This window comes from Misgurnus anguillicaudatus, chromosome 23, assembly GCF_027580225.2.
Source record: "Misgurnus anguillicaudatus chromosome 23, ASM2758022v2, whole genome shotgun sequence".
NCBI classification, from domain to species: Eukaryota; Metazoa; Chordata; class Actinopteri; order Cypriniformes; family Cobitidae; genus Misgurnus; species Misgurnus anguillicaudatus.
In genome coordinates, this window is record NC_073359.2 from 38,274,168 (window position 1) to 38,294,938 (window position 20,771).

General features: G+C 37.8%; 2 protein-coding genes and 2 long non-coding RNA genes across 4 annotated transcripts; 1 reads left to right on the plus strand and 3 right to left on the minus strand.

Annotated features, from left to right (window-relative positions):
• Positions 1–1,556: 1,556 nt before the first annotated feature.
• LOC129450041 (uncharacterized) lies at positions 1,557–2,940 on the plus strand. The gene is made up of 2 exons (XM_055212445.2): positions 1,557–2,038; positions 2,705–2,940. The coding sequence occupies exons 1-2, from the start codon at positions 1,557–1,559 to the stop codon at positions 2,886–2,888; spliced, it is 666 nt and encodes a 221-aa protein (XP_055068420.2). The 3' UTR covers positions 2,889–2,940.
• A 4,500-nt stretch (positions 2,941–7,440) lies between these two features.
• LOC129441619 (uncharacterized) lies at positions 7,441–9,781 on the minus strand. The gene is made up of 2 exons (XM_055201269.2): positions 9,345–9,781; positions 7,441–8,923 (listed from the first exon to the last, which is right to left on the minus strand). Exons 1-2 carry the CDS (start codon positions 9,749–9,751, stop codon positions 7,873–7,875), a joined length of 1,458 nt encoding a protein of 485 aa, XP_055057244.2. The 5' UTR covers positions 9,752–9,781; the 3' UTR covers positions 7,441–7,872.
• Positions 9,782–12,771: 2,990 nt separating this feature from the next.
• Positions 12,772–14,119, minus strand: LOC141359512 (uncharacterized). Its single transcript, XR_012366009.1, has 3 exons — positions 14,058–14,119; positions 12,968–13,069; positions 12,772–12,870 (listed from the first exon to the last, which is right to left on the minus strand). It is a non-coding gene; the product is annotated as an uncharacterized lncRNA (long non-coding RNA).
• A 3,700-nt stretch (positions 14,120–17,819) lies between these two features.
• Positions 17,820–19,674, minus strand: LOC141359481 (uncharacterized). The gene is made up of 5 exons (XR_012365950.1): positions 19,584–19,674; positions 18,956–19,015; positions 18,766–18,856; positions 18,589–18,668; positions 17,820–18,402 (listed from the first exon to the last, which is right to left on the minus strand). It is a non-coding gene; the product is annotated as an uncharacterized lncRNA (long non-coding RNA).
• Positions 19,675–20,771: the final 1,097 nt, after the last annotated feature.

The following is a 20,771-nucleotide window of genomic DNA, read 5'->3' on the forward strand; positions in this document are numbered from 1 at the left end:
ATCACTTCTGCTCGAGCACAGTGGTCAAATCCATGTGCGTCTGTGATTAGAACATTTAACAGTGCTGTTGGTGCAACAATGTGACCTTCATGCGACCGCCAAATGTTTTGGGAGTCTTTTGTGGCCCCTCTTCGGTGCCACATAGATTGCTCATATGGTCCTGCCTGTTGTTGAATCCGAGCAATATCATCAATGGTTGGGTTGGGTTCAATAAGAACTTCTGGAGCTATTATTGCCACCTGACACCCGGAGGCCTTTTTAGCCTCTAAATCTGCTGCATTATTACCCTTGATGACATAACTATTTCCTTTTTTGTGAGCTTGACATTTGATAATGGCCAGTCTTTTTGGCAACATCATAGCTGAGATTAATTCAACTATCTGTTCAGCATGTTGAATAGGTGTGCCATCACTTCTTTTAAAACCTCTTTGTTTCCATACTGCCCCATAGTGGTGACAGACGCCATGGCTATAGGCTGAGTCTGTCAGAATGTTTGCTGTTTGCCCTTTTGCCAATTTGCATGCTGCTGTAAGAGCTTTTAATTCTGCCAATTGAGCTGAGCACGGCTGTGCGCAGTGTTGGGACAGTACAGACACAAAATCCTCTCCCTCTTTTTTCACTACTGCATAACCAGTGTGAATTCCTGAATGATCCCTGAAACTTGATCCATCCACAAAGTAAGTGACTTCTGCTTCAGTAATTGGGGTAGATTCGAGATCGGGTCGTAACCTGGTGATTGCTAACGAGTCAGCAACACATTCATGTGGCTCACCTTCATAAGCCAAAGGAATCAACTCTGCAGGATTCAGATGTGTCAGTAGTAACGAATATGCCAAAATACGGGCTTGTGTCAAAACAAATCTTCCCTGTTCAATTAACTCTGCAATTTTGTGATGGGTATATATGATAACTGGATACCCCATAGTTATTGAAGAGGCCTTTTCATATGTTTGAAATACTGCTGCCAGACCTTGCTGATAACAAGGTGGATATCCTTGTGCTACATTGTCTAGTTTAGTACTGTAGTATGCTATTGGTTGCTTTTTCCTACCACTGCAGGTTTCTTGCATTAATACTGCAGAAGCATATCCATCAGCTCTGTTGGCAACAAACAGGTGGAAGGGTTTAGTATAATCAGGTGTACTTAAAGCAGGTGCTTTTTGAAGCTCCTGTTTAATTGACTCAAAGGCTGCTAATGCATCTGTAGTCCACTTTAAAGGGCGGCTCCAGGATTTAGCATTAAGCTTTGTATCAGTAGAAAACCAGTAGTATGTTTGAATTTACCTTGCTTCTCCCCATTATGTTGCCCGAGATGAGAGCTGTGTGTATTTTTAGTCTGAAAAAAATCCTCCGATGACGCAAAAATCGTCATTTTGCGTCATCAGAGGATTTTTCAGCCAGAGCCTTAAGACTACAGCCAGAATAGCAGTTAGTTCCGCATGTTTTAACCACGCCCATATGGGTGGGATCTCACTCACAGAATGTAAAGATAGTGTCAGCCATCTTTAGAAGCTAAGCTAACATGCTATTGCTCCGTGGAGAAAGTTTTGATAACAATGGCGGAAGGTTTTGAGGTCGAAGTTGCAGAAGTGGATTTTGAAGAGCTGTTGAAAGAGTCGGATGTTCGCGGCTACCTGTACGAGCCGCAATACAGCAACGAACAGTTGCGGATGATGGAGGAACAAGAGGCGGTCGAGGCAGCTGCTGCACCCGATGAGCAAGACCTGCTTGGCGGTCAGGAGGAAGAGCCTGAGCAGGCTCGAGTTGGGTCGGACTGGTGGTGTCAGTGCACTTGCTGTGCGCCTATGGAAACGGAAAAAGAGTCTTTATGCTGTTACGAATTCCACCGATGCCAATTTCTTTTGGAAGAGATGGCGGATTCAGCTCATCAAACGGCACCGCTAGCATGCGTAACCCAGCACCCCAGTTTCGAACCACACATGGACAGGGGGGTCCTGGAAACTTATTTCAGGACCCCGAAGATAAACTGGAAACGCCAACCAAAGCCCGCAGGGAGAAACGGACGTCTTAGTGTAAAGTGAGTATTTTGTTTGTTTGTTTTTGTTACCAAAAAACAGAGTTTTGGAAACCCGGCATTATCACAACATGCTTCCCACCTAGTCAGCTGAGCTGTTATTATTATTATTTACACCCATAGCATACTGTATGTTGCATTGCTAACGTTGTGTTTACTATTTTGTATACAATATCGTCTAACATGCATTCCTAACGCCGTGTTTACTATTTTGTATACAATATCGTCTAACATGCATTGCTAACGTTGTTTACTATTTTGTATACTGTACAATATCGTCTAACATGCATTGCTAACGTCGTGTTTACTATTTTGTATACAATGTCGTCTAACATGCATTGCTAACGTTGTTTACTATTTTGTATACTGTACAATATCGTCTAACATGCATTGCTAACGTCGTGTTTACTATTTTGTATACAATGTCGTCTAACATGCATTGCTAACGTTGTGTTTACTATTTTGTATACTGTACAATATCGTCTAATATGCATTGCAAACGTTGTGTTTACTATTTTGTATACAATATCGTCTAACATGCATTGCTAACGTCGTGTTTACTATTTTGTATAAAATATAGTCAAACATGCATTGCTAACTTTGTGTTTACTGTTTTGTAGACAATATCGTGTAAAATGCATTGCTAGCCTTGAGTTTATTGTTTCGTAGACAATATCGTCTAACAGCATACCGACACTTTATGGAATGGGTCCTGCAGGGCGAGAGACTGGGGAAAGGCTATCGTCTTGTTTTGCCTACCTGTGTGGTTCAATACATCAGACGCAGATTTCCAGCTCCTGATGGGCAATATTGTGGATATAAAGAGACTGCTGAAGCTCTTGAAGAGCTATGAGTGTTAAAGTGTTTATTATTATTATTATTATTTAATAAAAAGTTAAAATTCACATTTGTTGTGGTTCTTGTTAAAAACCATTAGTATTGCTACATTATAGTATGTGTGAAAACTAATATACATGGTTCTGCCTTGCATCATCTTTATAATTTGAAAGTCTACATTAGGCTCATATTTTTTAACCCTAAATAAATTCCATCAATGGAAAGAATACAGGTAGTTTGTGTACAGTAAGTAATAACCGCAAAATCATTGACAGTAACCATTCACCCTACCTCTACAAGTCAATATTTTAGAAATTAATGTACACAAGAAGTGTAAGAAAATTTGTTTTAATAATATTCACACACAAAAATTATTCTGCCACCATAGTCAAAAGGCACATGTTAAAAATAAATAAGATAGACATTTTTGGTTATCCATCTTAGAAGCGGCTTTGGAAAGAACTTATTGCAGCCTCCTTTGGTGGTTTGGGCACGGGTGCAATATTGGGTGGCAGTGAAGGCTGTGGCAGGGCAAGTGAGGAGGTTGGCATGGTAAACTGAATGTTTGGGTTGCGTCTTCTATCCATGACCTTCTTGATGAGTGTGTCTATAAACTCTGTGGTGTGTGGTGTGAAGACTTTCTTCAAGACCCACTGTTTGGATCTCTTACAGTAGACTTGATTAAACCGTGGTTGTCCTGTTAATGATAGGAAATATAACAATATAAAAATCTGAACTTATATTTGACTTTGTCCTGTCTGATCACTTTACTGTAGCTGTAAACATTCTAAGTTTTCATATTATACTACTCAGACAACACATGACAACATACCTGTCTTGGTTGTGTCCTGCTTCCTCTTGACAATATTCTCATTATGCTCTAGGATGGCAAGGTGACATCGCTCCCTCATTCCCTGAAATGAGAATGCCTGTCGTTTGGGTAGGTATTTTAGAAGTGCACTGTGGAAGACTTCAAGTGGGCCTGTGTGCAATTAAAAAGAGAAAGGGACACAACAAATTAAAACATTATCATTATGATTTTTAAAGATAATGAAAAGTACAATGGCAACTATAATCACCTGTATGTTTGAACAGTGCCATCTTGTCCATGTCCTTCAGAAGCCTTTTGTCAAGGACCAGCGATGACAGGTTCTGAAATGCCAGAGAATCTTTTTTCATCCACATGCGCTTCTTTTGCTCCTGGGTTGTTAGAGGAGCATGGTCACAGCGATGCTGTTCTCCGTTTTCATCTGTCCACTCATGCACGTTACATACGTGGTGTGTAATGGACTTCCACCGGCATTTCAATGCCTGTATGAAAAAAAAGATTATTTTCAATAAGTGTCGAATCCTCCCTAAAAGTATAATAAAATTAGAAACAAATGTCTTACATTGACGTCACCCATACTTGTCGCACAGGCAAACCACATATGGTTTACGACAGAACCTATAAAAGATAATACAATTAGTAATTTTGAACCTTGCAAACCAATGTAAAGTCTACTAGATTACAAACCAAACACTGACCTGGTCCATGCATGGATGATTTCATTGGCCTTTTTCTTCCCCTTACTTTGCATCTTCTTCCGGAAACCTGTGAGTAAATGCAGTACACGTTTTGATAAACACTAACTTTTTTATATTTGTACTGGCCCAAATTCACACCTTTACTCTTTCACACTTGCACCTTACATAGCTTTACAGACTTTCTGCACTTGGCTAGTGTAGAAGTCTGAATTGTTCATGGCTTTCTTGAATGAACAATTCACACTAATACACCGGCTGAGTGCATTATGGCTGCAAAAGTCTGTGAGATGAGTAAAAACTGTGAGACCATGAGGTGTCAGTCGGGGTACATCGGGAGAAGTGTGGTGGTTTGTGTGTGTACGGGGTTGACTAAAGAAATACATACCTTTTGCTGTGTGCCAGATGTCAAACTGATGTTGGACATTAGGAAATTCTTCCCTCATTATTTTTTGAATAGATGTTGAGCGATCTGTGGCCATCACCTCCACGTCAAGTCCTTGGTCCATCAGCTCAGTCATGCCCCTTTTGAAACCTAGTGGTTCCATGGTAACAGAGCTGGTGGCCTCAGTAACCTAAAGAGTCAGGGCGCACTCACACTATACAAACCAAACCGCGCTCGGGCGCGTTTGACCCCCAAAGCCTGGTTCGTTTGACTAGTGTGAGTGCTCTGTACCGCGCCTGAGCGCGGTTTGGTTAAACGCGCCCGGGCCCACTTGCAGAGGTGGGCTGGAGCGCGGTTCACTTGGGCCAGGGCGCGAAAGGCTGTAGTGTGAGCGCAATCGCGCCTGGGCCCGGAACAGGAAGCGTGACGTCAGTTGTGCGACAGTCGTTCATTCCGGCATTCGAGCAATATGGCTACCAAGGGTTCACTGTGGTCTACGGCCGAGGTTCAGTGTTTGATCGATATCTGGGCTGATGAAAGCATTCAAAAACAACTGGATAGTACGCACAAGAACTCCGAGATATTCGGTAGAATTCGTGACTATCTTTGTAGTCGTGGTTACAAGAGAACCATTGACCAGTGCCGCGAAAAGTTGAAAAAGCTGCGTGCTCAGTATCTGAAGGTACGAGATGCACTCCGCAGATCAGGCAGCTCATCTGACGAAAAAGACCGGTTTCCGTGGTACGACGCAGTCGACAAAATAATCGGGCTTAAACCGAGCAGCCAACCGTGTTTATTACAATCTTGTGAAACACGTACACCATCTCCATCAGCAACGACCGTTCCAGAGAACAAGGACCGACGACGGCGTCAAACAGTAAGTAAAACTTATTTTTGGTGTTATTTCATTCATTTGCTGAACATGAAAAGTGTATTCGTACATTTATGTGTATTTGTAAATATAAACGTTTGTCCCTTACGAAAATTTACTACGGTTTTACTATACTTACAACAAAAAAAAACATGGTTACTGTAGTAAAACCATGGTAACCACAAAATAAACATGGTTCTGTAAGCCATAGTCTTCGAAACCCGTAGTGAAACCATGATTACTGTAGTAAAAAAGTTGTTTTGGTAATAGCAATCACAAAACCTCACCACAAAAGCATGGATAATTTTCATAAAGGGTGTGTGTCTGTAATTTTATATATATGCATATGAGAGAGAGCTGTTGCCTCTGATTACACAGATGTTCATAGTTTTGTTTATAATGTATGTTTCGCTTATCTTTTTTTAGACTCAACACTCATTTCAGAGAGGTCTCACAGTGGCGATCGTACCGAGGAGTCACCTGAGACTTCTGACACGAACGCAAGCTCTGACAATGTTCCAACGCCCTCACGACAGTGCCGAAAGAGGAAAAGGAACACTGATATGGGTGACATGATGGCTGCCTTCCTGGACATGCAGAAAAAGCAACATGAAGAATTCATGCAAGGGGAGCAACAGCGTTCCAAAGAAGAGAAAGAGATGCTGGATAATTGGATGAAGGCACAAATGGACATGGAGGAGCGCCGGCAACAGCTGCAGAGGGAGGAACGTCAAGAATCAAACAGGATGTTCCAACAAATGATGAACAGACTGTTTGATGCTATGGTTCCTTCATACCATCAACACACACAATTGTCCAGTTATCATATGTCTCCACAGCACAGTTCTTATCCTGCACGTCCAGCAAGACAATCAACCCCATCATCATCATACATTGAGCATCCTGAACACTCTGTGTATGAAGACCTATGAAGGAATATAATATTCCAAATGTCTTGAACATAAACACTTTTTTTTTTTTACATCTAATGGCACTCTTGGACAGCCATTGTTTAATCTGTGCCTTTTTTGTTTGTCTGTATGACCACTGAGTGGTTTATTTTTTCCAAAAAGCTACTTATACGGGGGTTTTTTATTATTAAAGAATCATTATATAACAGCACACTACCTCTGTATATTACATGGGTAATATACATAACTGTTGATTACAATGTCTCATTACACAGTGCACAGTTTATAAGTAATGAAGGACATATTGCGCTTTATAGTTTGCACATATTTTTCCCTAGATGTGATTTAAAATATTTATACTTTAGTCAACTTTGTTTACCTTCTATGTGTGATATTTTATAACTATTATTCTTAAATATTTTTTAAAATTTTGTAAAAATAAAACTTTCTTCAAAAACATACTACTCTCTGTCTTTATCTCTTGTAATGCTATACATCTTAGTAGATGAAGTATTGATTAATCTCCTGCATTAAATAGGATGTGAGATACAGTGTATAAAACACTATTCCTAAAAATGCATAAAAAAATCACACAAAAATGCAAGTATACTTCGAAACTATGCTTAAAAAGGTCAACTTTGTATGCCTGATGTGGCCTTGTGTGATTCCATTGTGGTATATTTTATGGTGTTGTACTATTGTGGTACAATGCTCACTCAAGGTAATTTTCAAAAATATATGTTGGTATTTTAACTAAGCTGTTTCAAAAACTTTACATACCGATGGTGGTGGGACAGATTTTTGTAATCATGTTGATGCAAATTACTGTAAAAAGAATCTTTAGCGCATGTAAAAAAAAGGGGCAAAGTAGACACCCTGTGGTTCATGTCACCTTTATTTTTTAATACATAGTATTTCAGTTCACCTTCCTTAAAGGAGCATTTCACCCATAGAGACAATCTTTATTGAAAGTGTATCATATCTGTAGTCGAAATGTAACATACATTTGGAATTTGGTGCCTATCTGACCGAGAAAAGGGGTGATTGTAGTCTCACCCCCTCAACAAAGATATTGGACCGTTCCAAAACATGACTGGGGTTCTAACTATACAAAGTTTAATGCAAATAGGTGAAGTGTCCCTTTAAGATAGGATTGACCAATCAATGTAAAACAAAAATAAACAAGCCATGTTGCATGGAAGCAACACAATAATATACAGGATTAAAAAGCATGACAATGTAATTGGAATAGAAACTATTTATTTATCACGAGCACGACACAAAACAAGCAACAAAGGATCAAAAAGCATTACAGATTTGCAAAATATGAACATAGTGCATCTCGATAGGCACCTGACATAGTGTTCGAATTAAGAGGGTTACATTCACGAGACTCAAAATCTTCATGAACACGAAGGTCTCTGTCATCATATTCCTCATCATTACTTTCACAAAAATTGTGAAGCACACAACAAGCAGAGATTATGGTATTGATGTTATCAATTTGGCAGTCATAGCGCTTCATTAAACATCTCCATCTTCCCTTAAGAAGACCGAATGCCCTCTCAACAGTCATCCGTGCTCTGCTTAGTCGGTTGTTAAAGGTTATCTGTGCAGGGGTTGTTTGTTGTGTTTCTGGATATGGCTTCATTAACCATGGCAACAACGGATATGCTGCATCCCCTAAAATGACAATTGGTACGTCTACACCAGCAAACCTTTCTTTGATATCAGGAAACAGTGTATCACTCTGACCCCTTTCAAACAGTGATGAATTGCCAAACACTCGTGCATCATGGACTTTGCCCGGCCAACCCACATTTATGTCCCAAAACCGAAGTCGATGGTCAACCACACCCTGCAGGATGACAGAGTAAAAACCTTTACGATTGTAATAGTCTGCAGGGCAGTCAGGTGGAGCCAAGATCCCAATATGAGTACCATCAATAGCACCTCCACATTGCGGGAATCCCCACCGGTCACGGAAGCCCTGAATTATGATCTGCACTTCATCCACTGAGGGTGTCCGGATATAAAGGGGCAGCAACTTGTCCACTATTACTGATGCAACATGATTAGCAATAGTAACAGCAGTTGACTGTCCAATTGCAAATAAATGGGCTATGGTCCTGAACTCTACGTTTGTTGCTAGTCTCCAGATGCTGATCGCCACACGCTGTTCCACCGGCACTGGTTTCCTGAAAGTTGTTGTTTCTCTATGAAGGTATGGCCGAAGGATGTTGCACAATTCCAAGAACGTTGTCTTTCTCATTCTGAAATTGATCCTCCATTCAGTGTCCGTCCAGCTTGTGAGAACGTGTTCCCACCACACACCATATCTCTGCTGCATCCAGATGGTCCTGAGGAAGAACATGAAAGTATATTCATTGTTAATAAATTAATGCATTAGACTGATATCTGTTAGCACTTTGAATTGCAATATTAAAATAAACGGTGCACTGTATTAGTGCACACATTTAAGACTTAATGTTTTACTATATTTACTACTATAAACTTCAGCACATTACAGTAATTACTGTACTCTATTGAAGTGTACAATACAAAGTTGTTGCGTTTACTATAGTTAATGTATCAACCACAGTGAATATTATTGTTTACATTAATGAACCATAAGAATCATAGGATGTATAATTACTATTACTAGGACATTACTCTCTACTTGTGTACGCACATTTGGCAATACTACAACAGAATACATATTTTAAAACTTGGAAAGTATAGTTTAGATACATCGATAATAATTACTGGTCATGTTCTTACCTTGTTGATGAACGGGAATTGTACTCGGTTAGTAAAGCAGCAAACTCTTCCCTCAGCTTCATTTGCCTCCTTGCAAATCTTCTGATGCGCGCAGCACGGTTACGTTTAAATGTCTGAGCGGCATACGCGATAGATCGACAAATCACAGTGTTTGGCATAGGACAAGGCTGTGTATCCCCGCGACCCAAACGATTAAAAAGTAAAAGCAACAAACGCAACATCTCGATGGGCTCCATTGTTCCGAGGAGACAACGCTTCGCTTCCTGTTGTGATTCAAGCAGTCGCATCATAATGACGTAAGCGCCACGAACGCGTGACGAAAGCGAGCTTGGGCCCGGATAGATAAGTACAGTGTGAGTGCAAGTGAGTGGGGGAAAAGGGAGGGGGTGGCAATCGCGCCCGGGCATGGTTTGGTTTGGTTGGGATAATGTGAGTGCGCCCTCAAGTTCGAATCTTAATCATATTTTAACAAATAGCATCTGTATTAATTTTCATTGTGATTAATTGTAATTAGTTTACCTGAACCAGTTCTGTGTGGAGTATCTCCTTTGTTTCATCCAACATAAACGTGTAGTGGCAGTATTTTGCGCTGAAACCCGGAGTATCACATCGGCCATCACCGGTCAAATGTAACCTCTTTCCATCCTCCTGTTCTAAATACACTCTTGCCAAGAGTTCATCTCTTTTTTGACAATACAGTTCCTCAATAACAGGGTGCAAGTATATCTTCTGGATGTTATAAAATGTTGAATGTCCAATCATTTGAACACCCATGGTCTTGCACCAGTCTGAGAGTTCGGTGTATGTGCCCCCTCTGAACAGAACAGCTGCTGCTGCAAGGAGGTTCACCTCTGGCATTCCCCTAACGTCACGTGAAGATTTCCAGGTCCCAGCATGGCCACCAAGACATATCCACTGCACCTTCCTCTGTGCACCAACATCAACAATAGTCTTAGATGAAATTGGTTTCCCGCACATCTGGCAAAATTTGAATAATGACATGAGGCTGGACTCGTTGACAATTAGCTTCTTTTCACGCCAGTCCCTTTCACCTTCATCTGATGATGATGATGATGATGTTGATGTGAAGGTGATGGTCAGAGGTGGGTAGTAACGAATTACATTTACTTCGTTACATTTACTTGAGTAACTTTTTTGGGTAACTAGTACTTTTAGAGTAAATTTAAGGATGGGTACTTTTTACTCTTACTCAAGTACATTTCTAATGAAAAAACTGTACTTTTACTTCGCTACATTCGGTGGCGTTACTACGCTACTTTCAAATGGTAATAATTAATGAACATATTTTATTTTTATTAAGTTTATATGGCTTGTTCGAAAGTCTCGCGAGACGTTAGAGAGGCAGCGTGCGTTGCGAGGGGTGGCTACGTTTCACCCTTTAGCGCGCGTAGATGAAAGGAGATGACTGAAGCGGAGGATGACCTATGCAAGCTATCGGAGGCAGATCACGCGTGGCCTCAAGTTTGGTCTATGTTTACACTACAAAAGGTCAAAAAGAATAGTTTCATAATGCAATGTATGCTTTGTGCACCAAAACGAACTGACATCTCAGCATACAGGAATTCAAGCTCCAACATGAAACAACACGGCGGTAGGTGTCACTTTCTGCAGTGCCTTATTATAATATTATTTCACGCACTGTTTTTGTCATATGCGCTCTTGTGCAAGCAATGAAAATTACTCTAACCTTACAAACAACACACGTTCACATCTGCACATTTCCATATCATTTCCTCATAAAACTAAACAAATTGAACAGCATGTTAAGTCTTGCATTAATAATACGGGAGAACCGGGGCAAAAGTAACGCTGGACGAAAGTAACAAAGCGATTTTCTAAGAGGACTGATACCATTTGCATCCCAAACTATGACAGCATCTTTGCAACCCTTGACAGAGCTGACAAATATCGCGTTATTTACTCACCATTTTCCGGGTGTAGATCCAGAAAGGTAAAAAAAAAAAAAATTAAAAAAAAAAAGATCCAGAAAGGTGTTTTCAACCATAAGTAAATTCCAAAAGCGGTCATTGTTTTCTTATAACGCGTTGTGTTTCTCGTTTCATCAATCCTCAGGTTATTTAGTGCTCTAACACATCCTGAAGTTTGACTTCTCAAGAGTTTTTTTAAAAATAAAAGTAAATCGGGTTTAAATGTGAGGAGATCCTGTCGGGACGAAAGTAACACTTACTTTTGTACCATTTATATTATTCTAATTTTATTTTATTTAATTTTCAAATTGTTCAAACCGTTGAATTTAAGTTTGTACTGTTGGTTGCTTTTGAAACATTTGATAAAACTGAAATTTAAAATGAAAATATAATTTCATTATTTTTTACAAAGATAAATTACAAAATATGTTTGCAGTTACATATTAAATAGGTCATAGTCATGTATAGTTAATAAAAACAAGTGTAACACGAACATTGTTTTGTTGTGTTAAAAAAAGTAACAATTCACCACTTATGTTCAAAGTGAAATTATACTAGTCATTTTACATTTGTTCAAAATTCCACCTGGTATTGATAGACCACACTTGTGAGTTACTGACCACAGCAAAAATATATCTCTGTCTGAAACATTATCTTTAAAAATTTAAAAAACTTAAAAAAAGGAATTCTGAAAAATGGTACTTTTCGCCTGTTCTCCCCTACACATAACCGGACACCTTACTTAAATGTAGAAAATACATACGAATAAATCTGGATTGTATTTTATTTAATTCCTTCCTAAAGAATCTATATACTTATAAAAATAAAAGAATAAAGTATGTTTTTAAAGAAACACGTTTTATATATTATAATAAATGTAGAGTTGATTTGCAAAAACAGATAAGTTCCATTTGAAATTCTAAAATAAGCATTTTATCAAGCTCCTTATGTTCATTAATTGCACATTAATGGCAATGAAAATAACCTATTCATATAAAAACATGATAACAAACAGACACACACATTCTTTTTTGCTTACTGTAAGCTTGTTTAAAGGCAGATGCAGCCAAATTTTGTTGTGAACTTGAAAATAAATACACAGTTAACTGTCAGAAAACAGTCAGTGTGTATTTAAGATTTTTTTTTAATGACACGTTATGTGATGTTGGAGGACTGAGATAGACTGCTTTACTTTAACCTAGGTTTATAAGTAGTATATAAGCAGAACAATGAGACTTTTAAGGAGAGGTTTGTGAAAGCCATCCAAGTAGTCTGAAATTCAGGGATTTTAAGCTTCTTTTCAATCAGATCGGAAGTAACGAGTAACTAACTACTTGAGTAGTTTTTTCATCTAATACTTTTTTACTTTTACTCAAGTAAATAATTAGATTGTTACTTTTACTTTTACTTGAGTACATTTTTGTATAAGTACTTGTACTTTTACTTGAGTACAGATTTTGGGTACTCTACCCACCTCTGGTGATGGTTGACTCGGGTTGATAGCTTTCATCATCACCTACAGCTTCAATGCTGCTGATGGTGGTATTGAGGCCCCCAGGTGTACTTGGGCATGGTGACTTTAAAACAAAAGATTAAAAATAGTGTCATACAGTTGCTTTAAAATTCATTTAGAAAGAATATGCCATGAAGTATGTTGGTTCGTCAGAAACTTACAAATTGTTCATGGACGGAGGTAGGAATTTTGACCGGTGTTGAGGTCAGCAGCAATTTTCCTTCATCATCCGACGACACTAACCCAGCAGACGCAATTGGAGGCTGAAATGACAAGTTCAATAAAGTTACATAATATTTCAAGGAACTGAGGTTATTCTGAAGTGAAAACAATGCTGTTTTTTTGTTGCCAAATACAAAGGCGATACCTCTAACATATGTGCGTTTGATGTTACTCTCGGACATTGATCAAAGATTTTAGTAAAAGTGGATGTTTTTTCAATGCGTGCACCTAATCTATGTACAGCACCTTGTGAATGTTTTAGCATTTAACCTAGCACCATTCATTCCTTAGGATCCAAACAGGGATGAATTTAGAAGCCAACAAACACTTCCATGTTTTCCCTATGTAAAGACTGTTACACGAGTAATTACACCAGTAAGTGTGGTGGCACAAAATAAAACTTTTGTTTGGAGCCATAGGAATGAATGGGCTTGGCTAAATCCTAACACATTCACAAAGCGCTGTACAATTAAAAGTGCACATATTGAAAAAAGATAAGTATGTAGTAATTCGTCTAAGTTGAGGTAAAAACATAGTACAATATTGAAAACCGGTGATGTGTTACTTTAACATTATTTTGTTGTAGTCTGCACTACATCAGAGGTTCAAATCTATCTGCCTGCAGTCGTCTCAACTTGTGGTAACGTTAGCATAAATAGACAAATAGACTAACTCAGTTTTACAAAACATTGGCTTTACTTTGATAATAGGTGTGCGCGATAATTTGCATGCTGTAGTCGTGCATCTCGTCATTGAATTCGGTTCCCTGGTTATAAGTAAATCGCCATGGTTCTTTTCAGATGGAGCAGCATTTACACAAAGCCATAGTTTACGTACAAGCGAAGTATAGGTAATCGCCGGCCTATTATAAGTGAACTACAGCTTTGTGCAGTAAATGCACCCAACATATACAACTTAAATGTAATTGTCTATCGAACATTACTTTGCTAACTTTGCTGTTTTACTGCTAACAACTACAACACTACATATATATGATCAGAAATAGAGTCGAGTATTAGCGAGTCTTACCTCTAAGCGAATGCGTTTAATGCCCGATGGCCCAGGCTGTTCGTCATCCGGGAAGGTAAAAAAAGATGGAATTGCCGTGTCTTTCAGAGTGGTTCTCTTCATGCTAAGAACATTCGGTTCGTAATCTTCCTCCTTGAAATGGCGACTGCAAATTCTACGCGTTTTCAGGTTTCCCATATCTGTGTCCTATCCAAACTTCGGGTGGTTGATAGCCCGCAGCCACTTCTTACATCGCTCCAAATCTTTAATCGGGAAATGATGGAAACTTACTTCTAGTCCTTTCCTGGATTTGGTTGTACATCCCTGTACAACACAATTTAGCACCATTTCGATGGAAATGAATTTACTAACACACGATTTACGAGATTCACGAGTCAAGATGTAACACAGCAAGTCTAGCCGATCTTTCTGATTCTGCCGCCTGTAACTTGTGGGCGTGCTTTGGGAGTGGCCTCGTAAGGGCAGCAAAGCAAGTGCATTCTGGGAGTTGTTGTCGTTCATCCACATGAGTCAAAAATACATTTACTGACTTTTCTCAGTCTAGGAAGCCCCAAATTCAAATATTATTTCACATTTCAACTACACAAATGACACATTTAACATACACATTCATCTTTTAAGCCCTGGAGCCGCCCTTTAAGGGAGCACTAAGATTTTGTAGCCCAGCCTGTTTCATAATGTCTCTCAATGGTGCTGTTCTGATTGCATAATCTTCTATCCAATCAGCATTGAAACATGTCATGCCCAAAAAAGTCATCATCTGTCCTACTTTTTGTGGCAATGGTGCTTTACTTATGCCTTCTAGGGGTGCTGGGGCTATGGCCTTTGTTCCATATGAGATTAACCTCCCTAAATATTCCACCTGTGGCTGGCAATATTGTAGTTTGGTTTTGGATACTTTATGACCTCCTTTAGCTAATTTAGTCAGTACTGTTATTGAGTCTCTATGGCATTGTTCCAGTGATGTTGAACAAATCAAATCATCCATGTATTGCAGCAAAGTGCTGTCTATTATGAGATCTTCCAAATCAGCTTTGAGTACCTGATTAAATATTGTTGGTGACATTTTGAACCCCTGTGGTAATTTACAATATGAATATTGTTTACCAGCATAAGTAAATGCAAACAAATATCTACTTTCCTCAGCAATTGGTACACTGAAAAAAGCAGAACATAGATCAATCACAGTGAAGTATTTGGCATCAGGGGGGACATTTGTTAGCAGAGTGTGTGGGTTTGGCACATCAACTTCACTATCCTCTACTATGTCATTTAAATCTGTTTCATGTTTAGACCACAGCTCTGGTGGGACTTGTCGTTCCACATCCTGTAGTAATTCAGCAGTATAACTCTCTTCTGTTTCAAGTTTTGTCATCATTTGAATTTGTTTCTGCTGATTAATAATTACTTCCTGAGGAATTCCTAACAGTGAGGTTCCATACAGAATTTTAATGTAATTTTTATCAGCAGAATGAAAAATCAATGGATTTTCTGTTACCTCCCATTGACTTTGTGAGGCCTTTTTCAGCATAGGCCCAACATCTTTTGATTTCCAATTTTCCCCTACATACAGAGATATATGGGGTACAGAATCAGCAATAGTAAACCATTTGTTTGTGAAGTCATTCTCCTTTAAGGTTATAGCTGCTCCCTGTTTGCCTATTATGATAGAATCTGAGATTAACTCAATTTGTTGCCCTTTGGTTTCTTCCTGCCATCTCGTTTCAAGTTCTGTACTTCTTAAAGGATCATACATCATTGCACAATGGAACTGTGACTTTGGTATTTGTGCATCAGGAATCTGTGCTTCAATGAATTTACCCCATGTATTAAGTGCTTGTTTAACATCATTCTCAATCTGTCCTAACCAGTACACATTAGCTTTTGGCTCAGAGATCATCATTTGAGTTCCTTTTATATCCACATATACTCCGTCTGCAGAACACCAATTTTTAAGACCCAATTTACACAAAGCATCTCTTCCTAAAAGGTTAATAGGAGTCTGGTTTGATATCAGGATTGGTAAGGTCACACGGTTGTTTTTAGTTTGTAGACAAATCGTGGCGGTCATTGGAATTAACTGAATTTGTCCCGAGAATCCTATTGTCTTTACAAATTTGCCAGACATGGGGAGATGTGATGCATAATTTGAATTTACACATGTATAAACCGCTCCTGTGTCTACCATCATGGGTATGTTTTTTCCTTCTACTTTAACCTGTAAAATTGGTTCTTGATTTGCATTATTGGTTAAAATTGGTAACTGACTCTCCCCAATAGGATTCTCTGGGCATCCCTAAAAATCTGGGTTTGTACCTACCCAGGGGTTCACAGGACCCTTCACAGACCTCTGCCAATTCTTCCCCCTTCTACACTGCATGAAAAGAGGTGTATCCGTACTAGGAAACTCCTGTAAACACTACTGATTTTCGGAAGTATCTACTAGTTCCACTGAGGGTAAACTACTAATTCCACCAAGTTAGGAAACTCTCGTAATGATACCAATTCGGATGTATCTTGCTGAGTGGATATCCCCGTGGTATAGGCAGCCATTTGTTGCCATGGCAAATAATCCCATTGAAGATTTTGTCAGGGGACATTTTCACACCTACTGAGGTACTGGAATTTCACACCTTTGCACAATTCTAGTGTCCCCATTGGTGTTTAATCTAAACACTGATTGGTTGCTTTTAAAACCCCCTCCCAAAACTCTGACAACTATTGGGACAGCACTTTGAAATTTTCCAGTTGAGATGATTTGATTGGTTACACTTTGTATTAAGCCCAACCCAAGCCCTCATAGCTTAGTGACTTGATTGGTTATTTGCCTGCTCTGCAGATAGTCTACACGCCCCCCCCCCCTCTATATACTACTATACATCCCCAAAACCCTTAAAAAAATAAAAACTTGAATTGAGTTTGAAATGTTTATTTAATAAATAACTGAACAATCCACAATCACAAAATAATATTATACACAAATATTAAAGTTGCATACATAAACAACACTATTTAAACTCAAATATACAGACAGAGAAAGCAATATTAGATTAAAATAAAACAAAATAAAAGCAACAATGAAAACTACATTCAAAGCAGTACAATGTAATGTAGCAGTGGCGGCTCGTGACTGCTCATCCGAGGGTTGCAAATTCAAAATAAGTGTTCGGAGTGTCATGTGTGTTGCTTGTGTTTTTAAAATGTGTGTTTGTTGCTTCATGTAAACCACGTGCATCACGTGTTTAGTCAAAACACGTGATGCACATACACGCACTCGACACGCAGAACACACATTTTGAAATTGGGAACCACACAAATGACGGGCTATATACATGTTGTGACAAACTTCGCATCAAGTGCTCACAAAAAAAGAAGTCACCAGCTGCCACTGTAATGTAGTAAATATCTAAATAAAATGAACAACAACTATATTGATCTTGCTTTAAGAAATCAGTCCTACACTGCAAAAAATGACTTTCCTACCTAGTATTTTTGTCTTGTTTTCAGTAGAAATATTATTTAATTTAAAATGCTTTTTCTTGATGAACAAAATGACCCAAGAAAATAAGTCTAGTTTTAGACTAAATAAATAAATAAAACACACACACACAATTTAAGTGAATTTGTGCTTAAAACAAGCAAAAATATCTGCCAATGGTGTGAGAAAAAAAATCTTAAGTTTTCTTTTTTCTTAAAAACTTAATTAAAACACAATTTTCTCACCCCATTGTTAGATATTTTTGCTTGTTTAGGCACAAATGATCTTAAATTGTATATTTTTGTCTAAAAACTAGACATATTTTCTTAGGTAATTTTGCTCATCAAGAAAATACATCTTGATTTAAGAATTTTTAGTTTTTCCTACTAAAAACAAGATTAAAATCCTAAATTAGAAAGTGATTTTTTTGCAGTGTAGAATCAATTACAGAGCTCTGTCTTGGAATTACTCAAACATTTCTCACTGTAACACTGTAATTTCTTACATTTAAGAAAACCGGTTGCATTAAACCATTCAAGTTTTAAAACACATAGATTTGAGTACCGTGAACCCAAGTCTTGTGCAACCATGCACCCACACTTAGGTAGTGTGAACTTAAATATAAGTGCATAACTGCATGTGACTCAATTTAAGTTCACACTACCTAAATACAAGTGCACAATTGCACAAGACCCAAGTTCACAGCACTCAAATGTATGTTCTTCCAAAACCCAATGGTTCAAGGCAACCGATTTCCTTAAATGGTTTGAGTTAAGTTAACTGTTAGGTTTTACATTGTAAAGCATATACTTGTCAGCAAAGGTAACGTTGATGCACCCTCATCTGGACAGACATCTCTTTGGAGCCCTTTGGAATTATAAAAGTACATATAAGTATTTGGCATAATACTAATACACATATACAGATACACACACGACAAATAAAAAAATGACATATAATTAAAGTTGTACATTTTAGAAAGTTTACATTAAACAGTACAAAGATACAACAATATATGATCAAAGAACTTCATAATGTACATCTTCTTCTTACTTCATTTTCTGTGTTGATGTCCTCAGAGTCTCTGTGTTGTTCTGCAGCTTCATTACAGTAGGCTACTTCATTATAGTTGTCTATCAAACACAGAATAAAAAATAGAATCACATACATCATAACACCTCTACTTACTATTTAACCTCTTTGATTTAATAATTTCATTATTAAAATTACATCATTTTGGCCAGATTGCAGTGACCTCAATTTCTTCAGTGTCTGGATCAGTCTGATGTTTTAGCTTCCACTGTTACTTCATTATATTTCTCTGTCAAACACAGAATTAAAAATCAAAATCACATACATCATAACACATCTGTTTACCATTTAACCTGTTTGATTTTTAAAATTGAATGAATAAACTTACATCATCTTTCCCCAGAAACCTCTTCAGCATCCACAAAGTTGACCACAGTGTACATGACCTCTGTAAACACAAACATGTTAAAGAGATGAAGAACAGCAAACATATAACGTTAAAATATATTATGACTCCAAGCTTCTTTACAATTAGCATCTACGTTCTCTCAAAGTGAAGCTGGCTTTGTTACAAATCAATATAAAGCTTTTAAAACCGTCTTGAAAAATAAGCAGCATCTACCAGCACTAAAGCAATGAGCTTTTAAACAACAAAAGATCGTCTGTTTATCATTTAAAATAGCAGAGAGACACTTGCTAGCTGCTAACATTTCCAACACACAAGTTACTGGTGTTATGTTTGTTCTAAGCAAAGAACGTCTCATCTTGGCTTCTTTAAAGTTTTGTTTTTAAAAACTTAAACATCGAATTGATTCTTTTAACAGCCCGGTTTGAATGTTACTTCGCGTATTTTTAACCTCGTGTTTACCGCTGTGTACCTTAATGTTTTACTGTTTGTGCTTTAAATTCAAACAGTTCTAGTATAAAGACAAAAACGAATCATAGTAAATAACATAATATGAACAAATAGGCAACCGATCAGCGCGATGCAGACAAATTAATTAAATCAAACTTACCTTACTGTTGATGAGCAAACAAACAAAGACAGCGAGTAGTCCAGGCTGTAACGGTTCGCGAGTTTGAATTTTCCCGTCAAGCCCATAGGTGAAGCGGTTGCACCTGAAGGGTGAGGGCAGATGAGTGGGTGCAGGTGCATTCTGGGAAATGTAGTCATTTTCTTTGGCGTTGTCGCTGCTGTAGCATAGGTATGCTGCTGGAAGTTAGATGTAAACGGACTACGAGTTCCAAGATGCATTGGATGCACTGCACTACATCATTCCAACCCAAGTTTGATTGATCCTCTGCTCGCACTTTATATACTTTTTTATAATCCGCGTTTTCACACTATGCATTGTTCTTTATACTTGATCATTAATAAAAAATAAAAAAATATTTCTATTAAGTTTATAACGTTGACAAAACATGTTTAGTTGACAAACATGTTAACAGTTATTTTGAATGATGCTCAGATCTTCTTAAATATAAAATCTTTGTGAATCAGCACTTTCTTGATGAAATACAAAACTCTTTAAACATGCCTCAGAAATTATCTCTGGGTTTAGTGGATTAACTGCTCATCATTGGAAACATTGAACGTATACCTAAATGAATTCTTACTTAAATATAAGTAAATATAAACTAATGCTGAGTTAAGACATGTAACTTACTGAACTTACTTAATTACAATATGAACTCAAAAATTAATTTATTGTAAATGAATGCATTAACTAACAATGAAAACATGTCATGTTGAAGTTAATGATGACTCTTCATAGTTTATGATTAGTATATGCCTTAACTCAGCATTAGTTCATGTTAATGTAAAAATACATATATGTCTTTTATCACTGTGATATATGGACCCTTATTATATTATAAAGTCCCCATCTCTTTTATTTAAATTGATTAATTGAAGACAAACATGATAATATGTGGTCTGACTTTGTACAAGCATGCATTATCATATGCTAACAGTTACCTCCTCAGATAGACTATACATTGATTGGTGCCCGAACATTTTCCTTACAAGGGCCACACCTGACTGAGGGCCGTGGGCCAAAAGTAAACGTTGTTGTGTTATATTAAAATTAAAGTTGCCCTGATAACCCCTAATTTATAATTTTCTAATATTTTAAAAATGAAAAAGCAAACATTACTCTGTTTATGCATAACTAATCCAGTTTTATTTTCCAAGGCTTTTTGTA